Source organism: Pipistrellus hanaki, assembly GCF_964339955.1.
Source record: "Pipistrellus hanaki genome assembly, chromosome: 9".
Taxonomy (NCBI): Eukaryota; Metazoa; Chordata; class Mammalia; order Chiroptera; family Vespertilionidae; genus Pipistrellus; species Pipistrellus hanaki.
In genome coordinates, this window is record NC_140511.1 from 75,407,787 (window position 1) to 75,429,747 (window position 21,961).

General features: G+C 60.3%; 2 protein-coding genes across 5 annotated transcripts in view; one reads left to right on the top strand and one right to left on the bottom strand.

Annotated features, from left to right (window-relative positions):
• CPT1A (carnitine palmitoyltransferase 1A) overlaps window positions 1-21,961 on the top strand; it is a 388,913-nt gene that overhangs the window by 8,671 nt on the left and 358,281 nt on the right. The window lies entirely within an intron of this gene.
• Window positions 2,193-11,910, bottom strand: CCND1 (cyclin D1). Of its 4 annotated transcripts, none has more exons than XM_084894586.1 (6): window positions 11,345-11,910; window positions 9,665-9,880; window positions 9,007-9,166; window positions 6,499-6,647; window positions 4,967-5,092; window positions 2,193-4,378 (listed from the first exon to the last, which is right to left on the bottom strand). In XM_084894586.1, exons 1-6 carry the CDS (start codon window positions 11,540-11,542, stop codon window positions 4,367-4,369), a joined length of 861 nt encoding a protein of 286 aa, XP_084750712.1. In that variant the 5' UTR covers window positions 11,543-11,910; the 3' UTR covers window positions 2,193-4,366. The 4 variants fall into 4 exon arrangements, with proteins under 4 accessions (XP_084750712.1, XP_084750711.1, XP_084750710.1 ...); XM_084894585.1 differs by having other exon boundaries at window positions 9,665-9,883; window positions 11,345-11,906; XM_084894584.1 differs by having other exon boundaries at window positions 2,193-5,092; window positions 11,345-11,903.

Consider the following 21,961-nt stretch of genomic DNA (forward strand, 5'->3'; position numbering starts at 1 on the left):
CCGCTGGCTGCCGCCGGGATGGATGGCCTGCAGGACGGGCTGAGGGGTGTGGGGAGCACGGCGCTGCACCGCCCCCAGGGCCTCACTCTGTGATCTCAGCCGGGGCTGCCTGCTCTGGGGCCCCACCTCTCCCCTCCGTGGCCCCAGCAAGGAACTGTCTGTCCTTATCTCGTAGCTCTGCTGGGCTCTGGGGCCTTCTGGTTCTGCTGGGCCCCTGCCCCCACCTCCTCACAAGGCTGCGTCTATCCTCCCCCCACCCCCCGCCAGCTGGGTCAGGCAGGGCGGCCTCTCTCTCTGACTCAGAGCATCTGGGTGACCTGTGGGAACGCTCGTGCCCCTTCCATTCGGCTCCCACTTCCCAGCACCCACTGTGTTTGCCAGGCTGGCTTTGGGGCAGAGAGCGTCAGCAGGACGCCTGTCCTGAGGCTCACACCCCGGGCACACGTGGTGGGGTCTGGCAGGAGCCTGGTGGGGGGGAGGGGCGGAAACAGGCTAGGGGAGATGGAGGAGGGGGTGAGATGGGGAGTAAGAGGGGGGGAAGGGCCAGGTGTCAGGACCTTGGATGGAGCCAGAGGAGCCAGCAGCCCCAGGAGGGGTGAGCCGAGGGTGGCATGGGGCCGCCTGAGGCGGAGAGCTGGGGTGGAGGCCGGGCAGGCCCAGGGGAGGGCAGTGAAGTCCCTAACAGTTCAGTTTTCATTTTCGCCGTAGGCATGGGCCTTCACTGCCATCTCTGAGTGTGCGCGGGCACCCGAGGGGCCATGGGTGGCTTGAGAGGTCAGCTCAAGGCATCACCCAGAGGAAGAGCCTTCTAGACACCTCCCCTGGGGGCTTCCCAGAAGAGCCAGGGCCATGGGGGACACGGGGCCCCCCTTGCTCGGCCCAGACCTCTGTGCTTTTAGTTGTGCAGCCCGTCGGGGACTGTGTCCGGATCATGGCTCTGCTTTCCACTCTGTCCACCAGGCAGCCCTCACCCACCATCTGCACAGGGACACTGACTGCCACGTGTCGCAGCCCAGCCCCAGGCATTCTCCCCCCACCCTCCCCCCTTCCCTTCCTGCACAGGGCAGGGCGCTCTCCCGCTCCCACTCCCCCTCCCCCTCCCTGTTCTTGCTGGAACTCAACACTCAGACTCTTGCCCCTCCCCCAGGACTGCTCCTCAACATGACCCTGGCCCTGGTGGTGTCGCAGCCTCTGCTCAGCCCCCTGCACGCATGCGGAGGCCACAGATGTCCCCGGGCCCCCTGCACCGACACGCCTAGCTCGTCCCGGGCTGAGCCGCCACGATGGCGTGGACGGGCCTGGCCTTCAAGGCGCCTTCTCTGGATTTGACTGTCCCTTGGTCCCCTGCCACACAGGATCCCCTCTGAGCACCCCGCAGGCTCCTGAGGCAGCCTCGCCTCCTGTCCCTTCCCACCTCCTCCCAGAAGTCCCAGTGCCCTGCCAGCCTCGCGGGTGCCCCGGAGGAGAGCTCTGCTGGGCAGGGCTCAAAGGCCGCAGTGAGTTGACAAGTAGTGACATCCTTTGACAGGTAACCCCCCTGAATTATCTGACAGCCCCGGGGCAAGGACACACCGGGGACCCCCCCTCTGGGAAGCTGGGACCCAGGCCTGCGGACACCAGCCCAGGGCGCCGAAACCCAGGTAGCAGCCACAGGTGTCCACAGGCCTCCCCATCGACAGTCCGTGTGAACGGCCACCAGAACGCAGCCTGGACACACGCTGTGCTCTCCAGGAGCCTGGGGCCTCGGGACCATGACTCAGAGCAAGCAGCCATTTGCTCCAGGGGAGGGGTAGCAAAGGCTGGATCCGTTTTTTCTCCCATCTGCAGACAGCCTGGGAGGGCGAACTGCAGGCACTCCAGGCAGTCACATCGCCCGGCCAGAAGCAATCACTTTCCCAAAGTCTTCTCGGGGCCCAAGTGCCGCCCCCCGCGCTGTGAGCGCTTCACCTGTTCCTGGATCACTGGCAACAGCTGGCAACATCAACGTTTCTGGTTGTCACACCTGGGGAGGTGCCATCATCGGTGGGTAGCGGTGAAGGATGCAGCTACACACCACAGTGCTCAGGACAGCCCCCCTCCCTGCCCCAACGGAGGACCCGGCCTCCTGCCTGCCTGCCACCCCCAGCCCAGGAACCTTGTGCCCAGGCTCCGTGCCCCTGGCTCCCCGCTGCCCCAGGAAACAGACACCACCCTGGGGTTTTTACTAACTTTATTTCTAGACTTTTCATGTTTGTCTTGTTTTCCGCCGGAAACGTGCTGGTTACATGTCCATGTTGGGAAACACCGCCACGTGCAACCGAAAACCACACACAGACCGGGTGCCCACCCGCCAGACCCTCACAGACTTGATGGTGCTCCCGACCTCAGGGACCCGGTTTGGTTCAGAGACAGAGGCTGCAGCCAGGAGAGGTGAGGGAAGCCGACCTCACAGCTCACGGCCATCCCTCCGGGCAGGGCCACCGAGGGCCCACGTTCTTCTGGTTCGGCAGCACGCTATGCAGGGCGGGCACACGGCAACACCCGGGCTGGCTTCGGCGAGACCTGCAGCCTCTTTAGAGATGGCATCACGCGGCCCTGAAAAGAACAGAGACCGCGGGGACACGACGGCTTCCAGAGCCTGGAAACAGCGACTCGGAGCCCGGGGCCAGTCCAGGGCACAGCACCATCACGGCACACAAGACAGACTTGTTACAACAATAATAATAATAATAATAATAATGCAGGTTTCATAGCTATATGCAAAACAACACAGCCATCAAAGCTACTAGGATGGTCAATGCCAGGGCAGATGGAGAGTCCAGCACGACAGGCGCAGGGAAGGACGTGGACACGGACACTGGCTGGTCCTCAGACGCCGGGCGGCCGCCCGCACGCAACCCGGCGCCCGTCCCCACCGGGCCCGTCGGGGATCTCGGCCGAGTGTCCGTTTGCCGAAGCAGGAGGCCTCGGGCCAGATGGGGGCCGGACCACCGGTCTACACATGGCTAAGTGAAGCATGAGGTATTGTGGAACGGGGACCTTTTTGGAATAGAGCAGTAATCACATTACATCAAAATTGATCACATTAAAGAAAAAAAAAAAAAAACTACACACACAAAAAAGGCATCCGTAATACATTTTTTTTCTACGAGGAAATGAAAACTCGGAACATGGCAGTAATATGACATCATAAAACAGAAAAACTGATCCTCCGATAGCAGCAAAACAATGTGAGAGACAGAGAAGCGTGGTGAGTCTGTTTCCGAACACGCCGGGAAGTCATCCATAGCAGCGAATGAGAAACGGGGTGCACAGCCTGTCCCTCCGTGGTCCCGCCCGCCCCCCTCCCTCCCGCACTTCCGCCCTCACATCCTCTCCTCCTCCCTCCGCACTCCCCACTTAGTCATTGCTCCCAGGTCCACAGCCAAGATGTGCATTGTCTACCGGTTGCTACCATTTCTTGAAAGGAGGGGTGGGCATGGGACTACGCTGAAACAGCTTGATTTGGGGACCCTAACTCTCCTGGGCCTGATGCCTCTCAGATTGGTTCAGGCTGGATCAACGTTTTTGTTTTTTTTCTTCCTGGGGAAAATTGCCCCCTTCTCTAAGCGGTATCGAGCCCGTCCCGGAAAGGCAGCGGGCTGTGTGTTTGAATCAGGGGAGAGTGCATCACTCGAGAAATCATACTGGCCTTACGGACATCCTCTGCAATAAATACTCCTTTTAGCCTTACCTATAAATTACATATTTTTTTAGTGTTTAAAAACCTCCCTAACCCTTACACTACGCGTCCTGTAGGCAAACCTTTCAGGCTCCCTGCCTTCGGACGCCTGTTGGCACCAAGGGATTCCTCCCCTGGAGCCTCTCTACGGGGAAAAGGAACGTCGCATCCTGGCTACGGGGGAACGCACACCCTCTTCTTGGCTGGACCCTCGCCTCCCACAACACCCCCCCTGGCGGACGCCGTGGCGACCTAGCGATCCCAACCATTCCACTGGGAACCACCCCCCTCCTCCACCCACGAACGAGAGACCTTCCCTAGAACTGCCGGACCCAAAGTGCTTCGAAACGGAACGGGTTTCAGAACGTCGAGAAGGAGACGACACGAGTGAGAGCTGTGGGTTCCGCGTGGGTCTGAGCAGGCTGCAGGCCTGGTGGCCGGCAGCGTCTCCGCAAACCAGTGAGCTACAAAAATACGAGGATTAAAAAAATAGAATCTGTGACGCTGCTACTTCGGCTTCTCTCTTTAAGAGCGTGCGCGCTGGCCGGTGCCCGACAGCCCGCTCAGTGGCCGGTCCACGGGGAAGGGAGAGGATTAGCACTCGGTGAAGCTCGGCGACACTATTCTACCCGACAGGTTACGTCAGCCGTGGACAAGGTGAAGAGGTTACACGCCTACCTACGGAATAAACACGCACCAATGACTTATAAAGTGACTACATGCATGAGCAAGCGGGATACGGGATGCCTACCGCGCCTTAAAGCCGTGCTCCTCAGGGGAGCACAAGAGTACATCTTTCTATCTAAAATCCCTCCTCTAACAATGGTTTGTCGCGTTTTTTTTTTAAAGAACATTTTCATGCTTTAAACACATCCATCACATCTGAGCCCCCCCTGCAGACTCGCTCCTTGTGTTAAAAACCTACCCTTACAACGCAGACACACACAGTCCTACGCAACTAAGTCGATTATGGGCCAGAATGTCCTCTATGTTTATAGCACAACCCTCCTCCTCCCCATGAGAGCTCGGGGTTATGCAGCTACTACTTTTTTTTCTTAACTTTTTTTTTTAAAGACAGTTTTGGGGACTTTCTTTTTTCTCTTGCTTAACTCAGAGATAGAGAGGAGAAAGAGCAAAGAAAAAAAAAAAAAAAAAAAAAGGATAAAGTTTTCCCTCTGGCGCGGCCATCCGGGAGGGACGCGTCCAGCAGGGGAGCCCCAGGGCGGCCCTCCCTCCGCCAGCCCCTCAGATGTTCACATCGCGCACGTCGGTGGGTGTGCAGGCCAGGTCCGCCTCCTCCTCCTCCTCCTTGGGGCCCAGGCTCTGCTTGGCCTGGCGCAGGCTGGCCTCCAGCAGGGCTTCGATCTGCTCCTGGCAGGCCCGGAGGCAGTCCTAGGGGGCAGGCGGCAGGGGGACAGGGTCTCAGAAGGAGGCCCACAGGGAAGGCCCAGCCCCCAAACACCATGACCCGGATGGTGATTAGCATAGCAGAGAGGCTGACCTGAAGTTGCTACCCCCCCTGCCCCCCCCCCCCCCCCGCCCGAGAGCTGGTCCCCCAAACCCCAGGACAGACCCTCATGGGCCGCCAGCCTGAGGAGCCCACATGCCAGCTGGACATAGATGCGCCTGTCCCACGCCCCTCCCCTCCCCCGCCTGTCCCTGTGTCCCCAGCAGCAGGGCCCGGCCTCTCGCTGGAATCCCTCTGCCGGGCTCTGGTCTCTGGCCCCGCCACTGTCCGGGGTGAATCCAGCCATTCCATCCGGGGCAGGGAGGCCCTCTGAGCCCTGCTTTTTGGACTTAACCTCTGCCTCCTGTGGTGAGCGGCCATTAAAGGCATTAAGCCGTGCATGACTGCGAATGACTTGGGTGGCCTGGGGCTCCTTATACTGTTCGGCCTGCGTCCTGGAGGTGCCCTGGCCTTGTGCGGTGCCCACCTGGACCTCAGCCCCGTCCTGTGATGGGCTGACTTTGGTCCCTGAGGCCCAGCTTTGGAGAAAGGCGGGCAACCCAGGTGGGCTTCACCCCCCTCACCCCCCGGGGTTGAGCAATGCCTGTCACTGGGTAACCAGACTGACACATTTCAGCCTCAACCGCTTCCCCGCCCACCCTATGGGTTAGTGGCATTTCTAGTGAGCACGCTCCCGTCTCTCCCCCAGCTTGGCTACTGGAGAGTGAAGTGAGCATGAGGCAGAGGGGAGTCGGCCTCTAGAGACAAGAACGGTCCTCTGGGAACAGCCTAGTGACCTGGACTGGGGTCAAGACGGTTCACTCACTCCCACCAAACCGCTCTGGTCTAATTTGGTAAATGCCCATAAGCCCTTGTCATTGTTATTTTAATTCCTTAAGGAAAGCGATAAAGTGGGGACGAAACAATGGCATTTTTAAAGACAGCACCGCCGCCTCTGGCTCTGACTGCAGCGGCAGCTCCCGCGCCCACGGTCACGACCTCAGACCCCACAGGAGCCCTTTCTTGGCAGCTGTTTATTGGGATCCACGTTGTGGCCGGACAAAGCTCGCCCGGGCCCACTGCACACCCGTGAGGGCGTGCGCCACTGCCAGCGGCCCCTCTTCCCAGGCCTCAGTGGCCCCTGAGGGCCCGTCTGCCAGTTCTGGGAGATGCAGCTCGCACTGTCCACCTGAGACTGGTCCTATGGCCCCCTGCCCATCTTCGGGGGCCTCGGCACTAGTCAGAGCATTCCCCTGGAGCCCACTGTGGCTGCAGCACCCAGCGCTGGGCACCTCCTCCCCGAGGCCAGCAGTCCGCCCTGCCCGTGCGGGGGGGGTGCCCGGTCACTTACCAGGTCACACTTGATCAGTGTGGAGAGGAATCGCGTGAGGCGGTGATAGGACAGGAAGCTGTTGGAGCTTCCCAGGTGCAGGCCTTGCACTGCAGCCACCACACTCCCGGCAGCCACCATGGAGGGCGGGTTGGAAATGAACTTCACGTCTGCAGCAGAGGGAGAGGCAAGGGGCGGGGCGTGGGGACACTGCAGGATCCCTGTGACCTGTGCCCTTGCCACAGGGCCTGTCCCAGCCAACAGCTGCCTGGGTGTTCACTCCAGGGGCCTGGCTGAGGAAGTGTGGGTGTCCCTGCCGCCCAGCGCCTTTCCTGCCCGGGCACAGAGAAGGCCCTGGGGCTCCGGAGGTGCCTAAGGCGGGAGCTGGTGCCTTCACTCACTAACGAAGGCCGGAAGCAGCCCTGGCCAGTGCCACCGTCTGAACAGCCAGCAGAGGCCCGGCCAGGGCACCCTGTGACCGCGAACACCCCCATCTGGTCCTTTCCGCACGAGCCCTGTGAACACAGAGCCCGTTGGCACAAGTGAAGGGTGACAGAACCCACCAGGAGCAGCGGCCTCGCCTCTCAGGGATGGAGGCCTGCCATCCTCCAGAACGGCGGTCCCCGGCGCGGGCACACGCCCCACCCGGGCGACTGGAGAAGGAGTTACTCACAGTGAATCTTTGGCATTTCCTATGGTTCTAGGGGCCTTGTGTACAGCATATAAACATATATTGTGACATGTTTATGCATTTCAGTTCTATTCTATGTTTTGAAACGTTGCTATTTTTTTTCATATCACTTCATATTATTATTATTATTATTATTAATAATAATTTCTTAGTGATTTTTTCCTCAGTAGATCGATTCCAGTCAAGGGCGTGTGCACACGTGCAGGGACTCAGGAAGCCCGGTCTCCGGGTGTAGGGAGAGCAGAGCCCCCCCCCCTATGGCGCCTTTCAGGGGGGCCCTTGCTCACACCCACCTCACATAACCTGTTGGTTTTTGAGCTCAATGACGTCACTCCCTTCTGAGAGGCTCCTTTGTGACCAAGGGCACAACTGCATCTCAGTCACCCCCAAACTGTGGGGGCACAGCCGGGACCAGGGCCTGAGCATCTTCCGAGGGCCCGGCTGGCGGCTGCTCCCTCTGGGGCCCTGCCCTGGAGTTAACGTTTGCAGCGACCTGGGTCCCCGCAGGCATCGGAGCAGAAGGCCGGGGGCCTGGACCAGAGCCAGTTTGCAGGCTGTGTGCCAGGGCTGCTGCCCTCACTGCCAGCACCCGCAGGCCACACCCCCGCGGCCCGGGGATCTGGGGAGAGGGGGAGCTCCAGGCTGCCCCAGCTACCCTGGGGGGCGGGTGTGCAAGAACCGCTCCTTGTGTGATCTCCAGGAAACTTGCTATTTTTCCAAACAACTTTCAGCTCCATAAAAGGCAGTCTGGGAGTCTCCGGAGGCCCCTCCCAGAGGCTCCCCACCCCTGCCCGAGGGCCAGAGCGGGAGGCCTGGGGAAGGGGCGCCCAGGCCGGGCCGTCCAGGCCAGCAGTGTGCTTGGCTTCCCCTCCTGGGCCCCCATGCCTCACTTGGAAGGACTCGGAGGGGGGTGGAGCCCTGCGGAATCTTCCCAGCTCTTGCCTAACCCAGAAATACCAGCCACCAGGGCGCCCGGACATCAGGAGGGTGCAAGGAGTTGCCAGGCTGGGGGCTCTGCCGCGTGGGGGTGGGGAAGGCACCGGAGGCCAGCCTCCCCCTCTGATGAAGTGTGGCCCTCAGCGTAAGTCCCAAAGAGATGTGACATCTGACATGGGATGGGGCCTGCGTCCTACAGTCAGGGTCTCCAGGGAGAACAGGAAGCAGTCACGGTGTGTGTGTGTGTGTGTGTGTGTGTGTGTCAGGATCGGGGCTGGGGGAAGCTGGAGGCAGCACTGTGTGTGTCTGTGTGTGTGTGTGTGTCCCCACCCTCGGTTTTGCAAGGCTGGCTGCGGCTGGGATCTGGGGCCTGGGCAGGGAATGTTGCCCCCTGCCGTCAACCACAGCAGCAGGCCGCTCCAAAGCTCCTCCCAGGCTCGGCTGAGGCGCCCCTAATAGGGCCTCAGGGCGGGCCGAGCTGGCTGCCCGAGCACGTGGTGCAGGCGCTGGCGGCTGGCCGGGCTCCCCACCCCTGTAGGCGCCCCTGGCAGGTGGCCCAACTTGGGAGAGGCCAGAAGGGGGCCCCAGCGCAGACTCCTTGAGGACATAGGAAAGGACTGGAGAGAGAGGGGGAGAAGCAGGAGGGGGGGAGGGAGGGAGGGGAAGAAAGGGAGGGAGCAGAAACCAAGGCAGCTGGACACAGGCAGACAGCCACTCAGCCCCGGGAGGACAACCCCTCCCCCACACCAGGCTCACCTACAGGCCAAGCCCTCTGCTCAACAGAACAGGGGAAGGGGAGCACTTCTGAGAACAGAAGGGGCCTGGTGGGGAAACGGAGGCGGATGGCAAGAAGCCCGCCGGGAGCACCCAGGGAGACCAGGCCGGCCAGCCGGCCAGCCTACCTGTGGCACACAGGGCGACAAAGGTCTGCGCGTGTTTGCGGATGATCTGCTTGTTGCCCTCGGCCACCGGCATCTTGGAGAGGAAGTGCTCAATGAAGTCGTGGGGGGTCATGGCCGCCAGGTTCCACTTGAGCTTGTTCACCAGCACCATCTCCATTTGCTGCGGAAACGGGTGACCAGACATGAAAAGTGCAGGGAGACTCCCGGGAGGTGATGGGGGGAGGGGGAGGGAGTGGGACCAGGGTTTTGGAGAGAAGTGGATGTTTTGGATCTGGGGACCCAGGACATGGGGGACAGCATGCAATCCCAGATTTAAAAAAAAAAAAGCGAATGTAACGCGTGAAAAGGCTCCTGTTGATTATTATTCAGATGACAGTCCACACGTGGCGACAAAAAAGATCTCCCGCACCAGGAACGCACGCAAGACCTTGTCCTTAGCGCGCGCTGCCCACGCCGTGGCCGCTAGAGGGCGCGCGCCGCCCATTTTTGGGCCGCGCTAGGGATTGAGCCGCGTGGGGAGTCGAAGCAAAAATGAGGGGGGGCGGGGAGCGGGGAGGCGGCGGGGATGGGGGGCCGAGGGGTTCGGGGTAACAGGGTCTCCCGTCCTCCCCCCCCGGGGTCCTGTGGCTAGCGGGGAGTCGGGGGGCGGCGGGGTTACCAGCAGCTCCTCGGGCTGGATGGAGTGGTCAGTGTAGATGCACAGCTTCTCCGCCGTCAGGGGGACGGTCTCCTTCATCTTCGAGGCCACGAACATGCAGGCGGCGCCCAGCAGCTGCAGGCGGCCCTTGGGCAGGGGCTCCAGCGACAGGAAGCGGTCCAGGTAGTTCATGGCCAGCGGGAACACCTCCTCCTCGCACTTCTGCTCCTCACAGACCTGCTGGAGGGCAAGGACTGTCATTGCCGGCGCCCCAGGGACCCTGTGCGGGACCCCGCGCCCCCCACCCGGCTCGTGGGTTTCCGGGCGCACGGAGGGCCGGGGAGGGGGCGGCAGACGCTCCCGTTGATGCGCTGCCTCCTCCCCCGAGTGTCCCCGACACCCAGCGACTGAATGAAACTGAAAGGGAAAGTCCTCGGAAGCCTGGCCCGGCGGGAGTGGGCACGGCGGGGCGGCGTGCGCGGTGTGCGGGCGGCCAGCCCCGGGGACCCTGGCCCCGGTGGGTGCTCGGGGCCCCGCCCAGGCCAGGGGCGCATCCGATGGGGTGTGGGGCAGGGGGGCTGGGCGCCACGCTCGCAGCGCCTGCGAGACACAAAGGTGGCGTCCCAGGCTGCCGCGCCGCATTTCCCCAGACGTCATCTTTTCAAAAAATATTTAAAAATATAAAAAAAATACCTGGGTGCATAAAAAATACCTGAAAATGACCCCGGGGCGGCCCTCTACCCGAGCCGGGGGTCGGGAGCTCGTTGCAGGCTCCGGGGAGATCCCCAGGAATTCAAAACCAGGCACCCCCCCCTCCCTGGGCGCGGGCACCGCTTCTCTCTCTCGCAAGGGCACCACGCCGCACTTAATTTTTTTTTTTTAAATAAATACTTGTGGGTTCCTCAAAGGCTGAAAATGTGACCCGAGCCTCTGGCTCGCTCCAGACAGATCCCCCAAGCGGAGACCCCTACGGACGAGGATCCGTCCGCAGTCTTGGGGGCCACGCGACCTTGCAGTCCGGTGTGCTCGCCGGCCCAGGCTGGCCGTGCAGGGCACCCCGGGACTTGCTGCTTGAACAAAGAGCCCCCCCTTCCCGAGTGGGGTCCCCCCCACCATACCCGCGCTCGGTCCCCGAACCCCTCCCACCAGTTTTTGGCTACGCAGGGCCCCTAGCCGCGGCCCCAGCGCCTGGCCGGCTGTCCCCCTCCCCCACCCCGCCCCCAATAATTAATAAACTTTTAGCTTTGCAATAAAAGAACAAAGATGGCGCATAATACTGGCACGGGCGGCCCTTGCATACGTGTCCCAGAATATTCATTTAAAAAAATCAAATACGCGCCCCTCTCCCCACGAAGCTGGCGGCTCCGCGCGGCCGGGAGAGGAGGCGCAGCGGGGCCACCAAGGGCGCCCAACCTGCCCCCCGCCCGCACCCTCTGGCCAACTGGGGTGCGCCTGGCACTGGCTTTCCCCAGGGGACCCCTCGCCGGCCGCTCCCCTCCCCCCAGGAAAGGGTATTTCTAACGCCCCCTCGCCTTCCTAGTTAAAAAAAAAAAATGCCCGCAACATCTCTACATTCTGAAAATAGGATTCCTAGCAGCAGCCCCGGCAAACTTCAAAGTTGGAGTGGGAGGAGAGGGGCCAAGAGACGTGAGTGTGGGCGACGGGCTGCGGGGGTCTCAGGAGAGCCGCCCAGATCCGCACCTCCAGCATCCAGGTGGCCACGACCTTCCGCATGGCCGGCAGGATCTCCTTCTGCACGCACTTGAAGTAGGACACGGAGGGCGCGCACGCCTCCTCCGCCTTGAGCATGGCCCGCAGCACCCGGTCGTTGAGGAGGTTGGCATCGGGGTACGCGCGGCGGATGGTGTCCACCTCGCAGCACAGGAGCTGGTGTGCCATGGCTGGGGCTCTCCGGGGTGGCCTGGGGCGGGCGGTGGGTCTGGGGGTCGCTGTGCGCTCGGCTCCGAGCTCCCGCGCGCCGCGCTCCTGCCTCCTGCGAGCTCCTCTGCCCTTCGCCGCCGGAGCGCGCGGATGCTGCTGCTGGCTGCTGCTGCGCCGACAGCCCTCTGGAGGCTCCAGGACTTTGCAACTTCCAACAAAACTCCCCTATAGCCGGTGTGACGTTACTGTTGTTCCGAGATCAAAGCCGCGCGGAGAATGGGAGGGAGGGGGCGGGGGCGGGCTCAGGGGGAGGGGGCGCGGGCGCGGGCGCGGAGCGCGGGGGAGCGGCGAGGGGCTGAGTCCCGCAGCCCAGTGGCCCCCGAAGCCCGGTTTTCATAGAAATGCAAATCGCCCCGGGGCAGCCTTTCTCCCCGCCGCCGGGGAAGAGGGGTGCAAGGGGGGCTGTTCTCCCGGAATGGGCCCCCTGGGATTTTTGGGGGTGGGGTGGGGTGGAGGTGGTTCTGCAGAGGGGGACAGCTAGGAGGGGCGGGCGGGCCACACGCAGCCGGGGCGGGGGGAGGGGGAAGACCACGTGGAAGGGGGCTTCTGGGGCTCGGCGACACCCTGTATGGGAGCCGGGAGAATGGGCGCGCTTCCGAGAGCGCCACGAGGCACCCACGGGCGGAGCGGCGGCCGAGGAATCTCAGCGCCCGCATCTCCTTTCATTTTCATTAACACGTGTAGGTTTCAGGAACCATTTAACATGCAGGGACACCCGGCAGAGAGCCCCGCGAGCCGGCTGCAGGCTTCATTCCGGTGCACGGGGGCGGAGGGGGTCGTTGCATTTGCCCGGGGGTGGGGGTGGGGGACACTGAACGTTTAAGAGATTTCAGCCTAGCGTGCGCTCGCTCGAGAAAAATAAAATAAAATAAATGCCCGAAAATTCCAGCAGCAGCCCAAGATGGTGGCCAGCATTTCCCTCATCCTGTCGTCCTCGCCTGGGGGATCCGCGGGCTGTCTCCCTACCTGGGCCAAGTCCGTCCTTGCGGGGGTCCCCAAAACCCAACCCACCCAACCCGGCAATTTAACTGTTAGAAAAACACCCTTTATAGAAGGCAGCAAAGCAGGGGTCTCTGTCCGGCTCATTTTAAAATGAAGAAGTAAAATAAATCCCTGGAAATATCAGTCGCTTCTCTGTCTGGGACAAGACCACCGGAAGCTCCCTAATTGGTCCTGTTGGGGGGGGGCGGGGGGGGCGCCTTTTCACCATCATCTGCGCTGGGACTGCATTCGGGAGCCCCAAGGGGGTGGCAGGGGCCAATAAAAAATAAGAACAATTATAAGTTAAAGAAATGGGTGTACTGACCTGACGGTTTTTTAACAAAAAAAATCTATTACATGTTCGTGGTTACAGGAGAGGGTCCTCAATATGATCACAAAATTTAAGATATATAAAAGAATACATAAAGTGCTTTATTGTTAGATTCCGTCTTTATAGTTGTTTTTTTTTTTTTAACCATAGGGACATTTTACCAAATCTTAACATTTTTTAAAAAGTTTTACACATTACCTGCCCCAAATTAAGAAAACTGTTCATTTACTTCCCTGTGTCATCAAACCACTGTAGCCCCTAAAACAGTCAAGGCTCAAAGAAAAAGGACAAAAAAGAAAAAAGAAAAAAAAAAAAAAGACCCCTCCCTTCGCAAGGGGGCACGCACCAAGGCAAGACACCCCCTCTTTGGGGGCCGATTCGTCCGGCGTTCCCCTCCCCCCGCCGGGATTTAGGGTCCCAAATACTCGGGGTCCAGGACGGTCCATGATCCCGGGGCTCACGCCTCGGCAGCCGTGGGTGGCCCGGGCGGGGAGCGCCCACCGCGCGTCGCCCTCCCGCGGCACCCACGCCCGCGTTGGCGCGGGGTGCCCGGGAGCCTCGCAGCATCCGCCCGCGCACGAGGGCGGCCGGGCTGCTTTTCATTCATAAAATTCCGCCCCGGTGGCCGCCCGGGTGATTTATGAGGCTGCGCGCTATCTCCGGGCGGTTCCCGTCCTGGGGTCCCGGGGTCCGAGCCCCGCGGGCACCCCCCTGGCCGGCCCGAGGCGGGCCAGCGACGGCCAGGGCGGCGGGCCATACAGAGGTTCGCCCACTCCGGCAAAATGGGCTCCCGGTCCTGGAGGGAGCTCCCCCCCCACCTCCCCGCCACCCCCCCACCCGGGAGCGAGGCAGAGGAAACTGGAATTAGCATGAGCCAATGGGGGTGCGGCGCTGTTACTAGGCGGACCAGGCAGATCTCAACAAGGAACTCCGTTGAGCTCCCCGCTCAGGGACGGGCGCAAAAGTGCAAGCCCGGCCGCCGGGCGTGGAGACAGAGCCGTCCAGGAACCCGCGGGGGAGGCGCTGGAATGTGGGGCCGGGCGAGGAGCGCCCGCCGCCCAGCCCCCACCGGGGAGCTCAGATCTGCGTTCCCCAGAACTCCCAAGGGGGGCCCCAAAACCCGGGGCCTTTGGAGGCTGCTCCTTCTAGGAGAGCAGAGGAGGCATTTTTATTTTATTTTAACTTTTTTTTTTCTTAACAGAAAAGTAACTTTAAAAAACGTTCCGGTTGCAGTTTAATTTTGCATTGCCTTAAAAAAAAAAAAAAAAAAAAAAGAAAAAGAAAAGAAAAAAAAAAAAAAAACCCACCCCGAAGCAGGAACTGCGAATTCTGGGCTCATTGAAAGTGCTCTGCTCTCATTTCTCGGTGACCATGTGTAGACAAAAGGCTGATAGCCCCATCGGCAGGGAAACCACGTTGGTTCGGAAGGAAATCTAAAAGTAACTTCAATCCCTTCTCGCTTTTCCCCGGCCCCTGGCCCCCAGCCGGGGTGACGGCGGAGGGGCGGACGGTTGGCCTCCAGAGGGCGAATTCCGCCGCGAGCGCGCTCGCCACCGTCCCTGGCGGCGGTGGGAACCTCCATTCAGGCGGGGGAGGGCGCGCTCATTCAGGAACCGGCGCGGCGCCGACCTTGGCCAGCTCCGCGGCTGCGCGCGGCTCCGCGGGGGGAGGGGGGCTTTGGGGAGGGGGTGCAGGACCCGGAGGAGATCTCCCACGAGTGCTGACCTCCGGCACCCGCTTTTTCCCCCGGGAGGACAGGGGTGAGGGTGCGGCGTTCCCAGGTGGGGTCACCTGCAGCCGCATACCTGCGGCGACTTGAAAGGACTTGGCTCCAGTTCCGCGAGTTTTTCATTGTTAAGCCCTTAAGGAGCCCTAGAAAAATGCTTCCGAATGAGGGCCGCGGAGTTCCGGAGGCGCCCGGGCTCCTCTTCCCCCAACGGGCTGTTGGCTTTGGGGGCGCCCATGGCTGTCCACGTGCTGCGGTGGCTCCGCCGGGGCCGCGCAGGGCGGACCCGGACCTGCGGCGCCCCGAGGCTGCGGTCCCTGGCCCAGGCGCTGACCCGGGGCAGCCACCAGCTGGGCGCGGGGGCAGCCGCACCTCCCACCTCCCCAGGCCTCTGGCTTGCGTTTCTGTCCCTGATCCATTCATTTCAGCCACACACAGACCAATCCCCTCATCCGAGCCCCAGTGGGGTAGGTGTGGCAGGATGCGGATCGGGGCACCCCTTTCCCACCTCTGGAGGCCTCAGACAAGGCGTGCGTGGGGGCTTGAAAAGCAAACCCCAAGGTGTGGGAGGAGGCTGGCTCCCCCTGCCTCTGGGATCCCGAGGGAAGAGGTGAGAAGAGATTCTAACTCCTGGATCTGCGCCCCTCGAAGCGCATGGCCTGGTACCCTGAGCAGCATGCAACACCAAGCGCACGAAGAATATCCCGGCCTCCTGGCTCAGGCCCTGGCCAGGGGCTCACCAGGTGCCCTGGAGGGAGAAGATGGCCACCTCCAACTAAGGCTGATCCGGGGGTGATGCCCTAGTAAGTTATGTCCTCGCGTCTCCCTTGGCCAACCCACGGCCCACCCATCCGGGCTGAGCAGACCCCCGCCTCGGACGAGGGCGCGGGGAACCGCTGCGGGGACTCGGAAACCTTGGGCTGTGGCTCTCAGCTTCTGCAGGAAGACGGGTTCCAACGAAGGGTTCCAGGCCCCTTCCCTCACCTCTAAGGCTTGTCACTTGCGGGCTCCCTCCTCCCCCCGCATCGCCCTGCTTTCCAGTCAGCTTTGTTCTGCCCTGGGAAGGCTTCCTTGCTTCGCCGTGGCCCTGGGGGTGGGTGGTTGGAGGGGACCCTCTGAGTTCCGGGGCTCCGGACACTTGCCAGGAGGATGGCGGAGGGACTTTTTCATGTGAGTGAAGAGGTTCCACGCTTAACGCCATGCACCCCGCCCTATGGTTCCCTCGGCCCAAAGCGGCGGGGCCTGGTGGCAGGACGCGAGTTTGGATCCATGGGGGAGCCCTGGGTGCGTGGGGTTTGACGGGTTGAACGGGCCGCCTGGGCGCTCTTTTGGGGCTGGCCCTGCCCTTGCGGTCCTGGGTGTCGGGGCCTGGGGCAGGGGTGCGGCCGGGCTGGGAAGACAGGGAAGGGGGGAGCGTGCGCTGCGGGAACCCAGGCCTTCTTGGCTCGGGAGCCGCGCGGGCTGCGCCCCCGCATTCCACGCATTCCCGCCTGGCCTCGGTTCCGCCGCCACGTGGTCGCTCCGCGCGCTGCGCTACCGTAAGGCTTGGAGAAGGCGCGCAGTCGCGGCCCCGGAACGAGCGCAACGGACCTCCCAGCACGCCTCCCAGGACAGGAAGCAGGGCCCAGCCGAAGTGCCCCGCCGGCCCTCTCCCGCAGTATAGATAGAGGCTGCTTTTTTACGTAATCAGGAGAGCAGCACTGCTCACACAATGGCATATCTTTTTGTAAAGACAGGCTGGAAGGGTGCTCAGGCCCCACTGCTGCCCGGAATAGGGTGGCTGACTGTCCATCGGAGGAACCTGACCGAACCGGACCAGTGACCATTATGGCTTCCCAGCAGTGACAGGGCAGGAGAGGAGCTGCAGCTGTCGGATTGCTTAAAAAACAACAACAAACAAGCAAACAAACAAACAAAAAAACAAAACCCTCTCTTTTCTTTCTTAATTAATTACATTAATTAAGATCAATTTGTGTCTCGGTCCAATGGTGTGCTAGGGGTGCGGAATGCAGGGGGTGCTTAGCACAGAGGAAAATATTTGTTAGCCGCCACAACTGGAAAAAAAAAAATGCCCTGCAGGTTCCTTCCTCAGAGGGCGTTCTGAGCACCTGACCTTAACTAGCAGGATGCCTGCCCTGTGCCTCCTGGGGCCCACCGTGACCCTCCCCCTCTCCCCAGGCGTGGCAGGGTCACCTCTCGGAATCCTGGCCTGGACAGAGCGCTGGGCGCCATCCTGTGGAGGCAGGCGTGGGGATGTGGACAGAAAAGGCTGCTGGGAACACGCTGCAGACCAGCCCACCACGGTGACAGCCCTCCCTCCCCGCCCCAGTGGTGTAAGGGAGCTGCCCCTTTGCTCTGAACTCCCACAGGTTTGGAGGAAAAGCCTGCACTCATGTCCCCACCCTCAGCTCCTCATTTCTCCTCCACGGTGCTCCTCCCTCCCCCAGAAAGCCCCTCGTCATCGTCATCACTTCATCTTCAGAGCGGCCTCTCCCTCCACGCACCTAATGGGTGAGGGAACTGCGGTCCAGTCCCCTTGTCCAGCCATGGCCTTGGCAGCCCTGAAGAGCTGCCTGTCAGACCCATACCCGGGGTGGGTGGGCTGTGCCTCCCTCTGTGTCCTGGGTCCTTCCAAGCTTATCAGGATCATAATCTCCCTTTTTAAGAACTCGTAAAAGCCAGCCACTGCCTCCAGCTGCCAGGGAGCTTGCAGCCACACGTGGGAGACTGCACACGAGTGTCACTCACAGATCCACTTCCACCAGCAGCGTGCAGCCCAGGGCAGACCGCCGGCCCCGTCTGTGATTGTGCCCACCCCGAGGCCGGGTGTCAGGCCGGTGGCGCTGTGCCTGGCGTTTGCCGAGGCCAGTTAGGCTCACTCACTCATGTATATAGTTGTTCTCGTGCAGATGAAGGCCGTGTGATGGATGCTGACTGTGGAATGAACGAAACATTTCAGTTTATATCCAGAAAGAGAATCGAAAACATGGCTTCCTAGTCTATTGACTCACTTGTATTTGCTGACTTATCTTGAGCTGTCTACCTGTGAGATAGATATAAATCCTAGAATGTACTTACAAATACATTTTTAAAACACTTGACCAGGAATCTTCTCTTCTTCCTTCTCACCCTGCCCAAGTCAAACACTTGATTTAAAAGGGAAGCATATTGTTTGCACGGCTGGTAGCGCTCGAAAGCGTGGTGAACGTTCCTGAGACTCGCCGAATTTTCTGTGAGAAGCGTGGCAAGCATCCGCCCCGCACAGTAACACGTACAAGAAGGGCCAGGACCCTCTGTGTGCGCAGGGGAAGCGGCGCTGTCATAGGAGGCAGAGTGGCCCTGGTGGGCAGACTAAGCCTATTTCCCGAAAAAAGAGCTAAAACTACACAGAAGGTTGTGCCAAGGCCTGAATGCGTTGAGCCTAACTGCAGATCTAAGAGGATGCTGACTAGGAAGAGATGCAAGCATGTTGAACTGGGAGGAGATAAGAGGAGAAAGCGTCAAGTGATCCAGTTCTAAGCGTCCTATTTTGTTTTATTATATGACAATAAAATCTAGATATGTTAAAAAATAAAAATAAAAAAGCATATTAATTAAGACCTAAGTGTCAATGAAAGTGTGAGGGACAGATTTAAAAGGGACGGTTCCTGCCAGGTCAAAGAGGGCCAGAGGGTCAGGCCTTCATCAGGCCTCTGGGGCCCAGGGCCGCTCATTTGCATAAAAGGAGCCCCTCTCCACTCAGTGGAAGAGATTCCGCAGGTGAAACCGGCTCCAGGTGTGGGTCAGGGGCAAGGCTGGATGCAAAGAGGGGTCTCTGTGACGAAGCTCCTGTCAGCCCAGGGCTTGGACACCACAGCCTGCCCTTGGGTCCCGCGGCAGTGCGAGGCGGGGAAGGGGCCTGGAGGCTGGTTTCAGCATCAGGCACCTCTGCAGCCTCCTGGCGAGAGAGGGCTCCTGGACCCCCAGCCTGGAGGCCGCCCTCTGTGCCCCGGGGAGGTGGGCATCCATTGTCCTTCGCCCCTTTTGTCTGAGTTGTCTAGTCATCCTCTAACCCACAGACGAAGCTGGAAGCACCAACTGGAAAGCTTTTAAGCAAAATGCCTGTGGGGTGTGTCCGCTGGAGCCGGGGAGGGCCGTTCCTTGCCCCTCATCTCCTGGCGGCTCCAGGTGCCCGGCCCATGGCTGCCTCCCCCCTGTCTCTGCCTCGTCTTCCCTGGAACTTCTCTGTGCATGTCCTCTCTGCTCCAGCCGCCAGCAGTTCCGAGGAGGCACACAGAGAGGCCTTCACCCGAGAGGAGAGAGAGTGGGGACTGACAGGTCAGGGCGGTGGCGGCGAGCAGGTCGACACGCCGAAGGAGCAGTGGCTTTGACTCATTTCTAGGGTTTGAAGTGTGACGCCCGGGGAGGCTGGGCTCTGGAACTGCAGGCTCGACTCCCGGCTCTGCACCTGCTCTCCGTGTGGCCGGCCCCTCTCCAGCCTCAGCCTCCTCGCCTGTCAGACGGAGACCATGACCCTGACCTCACGGGTCTTCACGGAGATTAGTCGGCGTGGTGCAGGTCAAGTCCCTCGAAGAGGAACCCTCCGTGTTAGCAAAGAGCCAGCATCGATCCCACACTCTGAAACTATGACTTCATTAAGTCACAACCGACGTATCTCTCCATTAAAAAAAAACAAACAAACAAATAAATTAAAAGCTTACCTCACTGCCAATGAGATCGACACAGACTAGCAGGGCTGCTGTGCCCAGTTTCACCCAAAGGAGTGGTCTCCAAGGTTTTCCTTGAGTCTGGTCCTGGGGAGCGGGCTGTCTCCTGTGTGCTGCTGCTGCTGCTGCTGCTTCTTCTTCTTCTTCTTCTTTTTTAAAAATATATTTTATTGATTTTTTTACAGAGAGGAAGAGAGAGGGGTAAACAGAAACATTGATGAGAGAGAATCATCGATCAGCTGCCTCTTGCACACCCCCCACTGGGGATGTGCCCTCAACCAAGGTACATGCCCTTGACCTGAATCGAACCCGGGACCTTTCAGTCCACAGGCCGGCGCTCTATCCACTGAGTCAAACCGGTTTCGGCTCCTGTGTGCTTCTTGAACAACAGCGGTCTCAGGGTCCCTCCTGTCACTTCGCAGGCCCATTGACAGCTGCGAGGAGGAGGCCTCAGGGACATGGAGGGCAGAGAGCAGGGTGGGGAGCCCCCGGGCGCAGCGCTTGGGGAGATGAACCTGGGCTCTTCCAGCGGGGGGGCCCCCTCCCGGGCCTCACCCACTCCTTCTCCTGCCCTTTGGTTCCTGGCTGATTAGGCCGAGCTCAGAATCCACCCACTAACGAATTCCCAGGCAAGTTTCAGGGTAATAGAGGCTGTTTGGAAAGAGGAGATGAAAGATAAGGAAGTGAGGAAGGTAAGAGTTCCAGGCAGGGGCGGAGGGGGAGTCTCAGTGGGGGGAGGTCAAAAGGCCAGGAGGCTGGAGGGCGAGGCAGGCAGGGGGAGAAAAGAAAGTTAGAGTGCACCCTCCTGGTCCCCCCGGGGCTGCTCAGGGCAGAGACCAGCAGTGATGCTGATGGGGGCGATCACGTGACCCTGCTTTCGGAGACCTCCGGCCTGCACAGCATCTTCCCAGGTGGTACCTGACTCATCTTCCCAGCGGCCCGAGGACAGCCACTGGGTTCCCATTTCACAGATGGGGAAATGGAGGCCCACAGAGTCGGGAGGCCTTCTGGCTGTCTCATTCTAAAACCCCGGGGGGGAAGGCAGATTACAAAGCACCTAGAAATCGCAGGGTTCACCTTTAGAAAGAAAACACAGCTGTCTTGGGATATAATTTATACACGATGAAGTTCACGCATTGAAAGTGCACAAGTCAGGGTGTGAGTACAAAGCTGTGCAGCCACCTCCGTTATCAATTTTAGAAGATTTTCATCATTCCGAAGAACCCCCCCCCCCACACACACACACACCGGCAATCTGTCTCTGTGGGTGTACCTGCTTTGGACCTTCATTTAAATGGACCCCTACAGCATGGGCCTTTTGTGGCTGGCTTCTTCACTTAGCAGAATGCTTTCCAGGTTCCTCCAATGTTTTGTGCACGTGTCCGCAGTCCATTCTTTTTCACGGCCAAGTAATATTCCACTGTGCCAATGGACCACGTTTTATGTATCCGTCCATCAGCCGGTGGACACGTGGGTCATGCCCACGTGAGTTCTGCCTGCTAGAATAACGGTATTTTTTTTTTTTTTTTGCATGGCACCTTCCATTTCTCTTTCAAAGCGGGGGGGAGGGGGGGTTCGGCTTTAGCGGGTGCTCCAGCTGAGGGAGAGCCTTCTGGGGTTTACTCTCTGGGACCCAGGAGGCCAGGACAGACCGACACTTTTGATGAGGACCTCTCAGCCACTTCACTCCCGCTGCCCTGCCCTTCTCTTCCTCCTCCTCCTGCTATTTTTTTCCTTTGATCTTTTCTCTCATTCCTTCTGCAGGGAGGTCTCATGTCTGGAACCACAGACAATTAGAAATTGCATAAGATATGTGTGTGTGTGTGTGTGTGTGTGTGTGTGTGTGTGTGTGTGTGTTTTCCCCTGTGAGTTGAGAAACTCGACAGGATGGACACATTGTCCTAATTAGCTTGTGTGGGTCAGCGTGCTGTGGCGATGGGGGAGAGTGGTGGCTACTGGGGACCTGGGCACAGGCATGGGGGGGGGGGGCGGGCGTCAGCTCTGCCTTTCACTGAATACACCTCCACCTTCAGTATCCCAGCAACAGGACTCTGACCTGTACCCGTGACAAGCGAAAATCATCTTAGACCTTCTCCTGACGTCTTCCTCTCTCCCCGGCTCCCTGTCTGGGCCTGCAGAGCCCCCAGTGGCCGCCTCACTGGGAGCAGAGGGCTCCTAATTGCCTGGGCCTTGGGGTGGAGCAGAGGCGGGGGGGGGGGGGGGGGGGAAGCCTGTGCCCTCGGGTGTGTCTCCTCTGTCCCAGCCACAAGAAGCTAGCCCAGAGCTAGAACCAGGGCCTCAGAAAAACCTAAGACGCTCACACTCCTAGTCGGTTTGGGAGCTCAGTGCTCACTCCCCGCCCCACCTCCGGTGCCCTCCACCGGGCCAGCCTGCTCTTCAGCCAAGGGCACTGGTCCCCTCACCCCCATCCTGGCCTGCCCAGAGCTCACGGGAGGGAGATGCCACGGAAGACTTCTCTCTGGGAGTGCGTGGAGTTAGGAGAACAGGCCCGGAGTCCTGATGCGGAGCCGGGATCCGAGGGGAAGGGGGGTCGGTGAGGACACACAGGGGGCCACCCCCGGCTCCCGCACGGTGCAGTGTGCAGGACCTCGGAGCCTTGGTAGAAGAGGCTC

Coding starts and splice junctions, on each gene's coding strand:
- CCND1 (XM_084894583.1), bottom strand. CDS start 11,542: ATGGCACACCAGCTCCTGTGCTGCGAGGTGGACACCATCCGCCGCGCG. Junction 6,648..9,006: donor TGTCGCCCTGTGTGCCACAG/GTAGGCTGGCCG, acceptor CCTCTGCTGCAG/ACGTGAAGTTCATTTCCAAC. Junction 5,093..6,498: donor CACTGATCAAGTGTGACCTG/GTAAGTGACCGG, acceptor CCTGCCCCCTAG/GACTGCCTCCGGGCCTGCCA.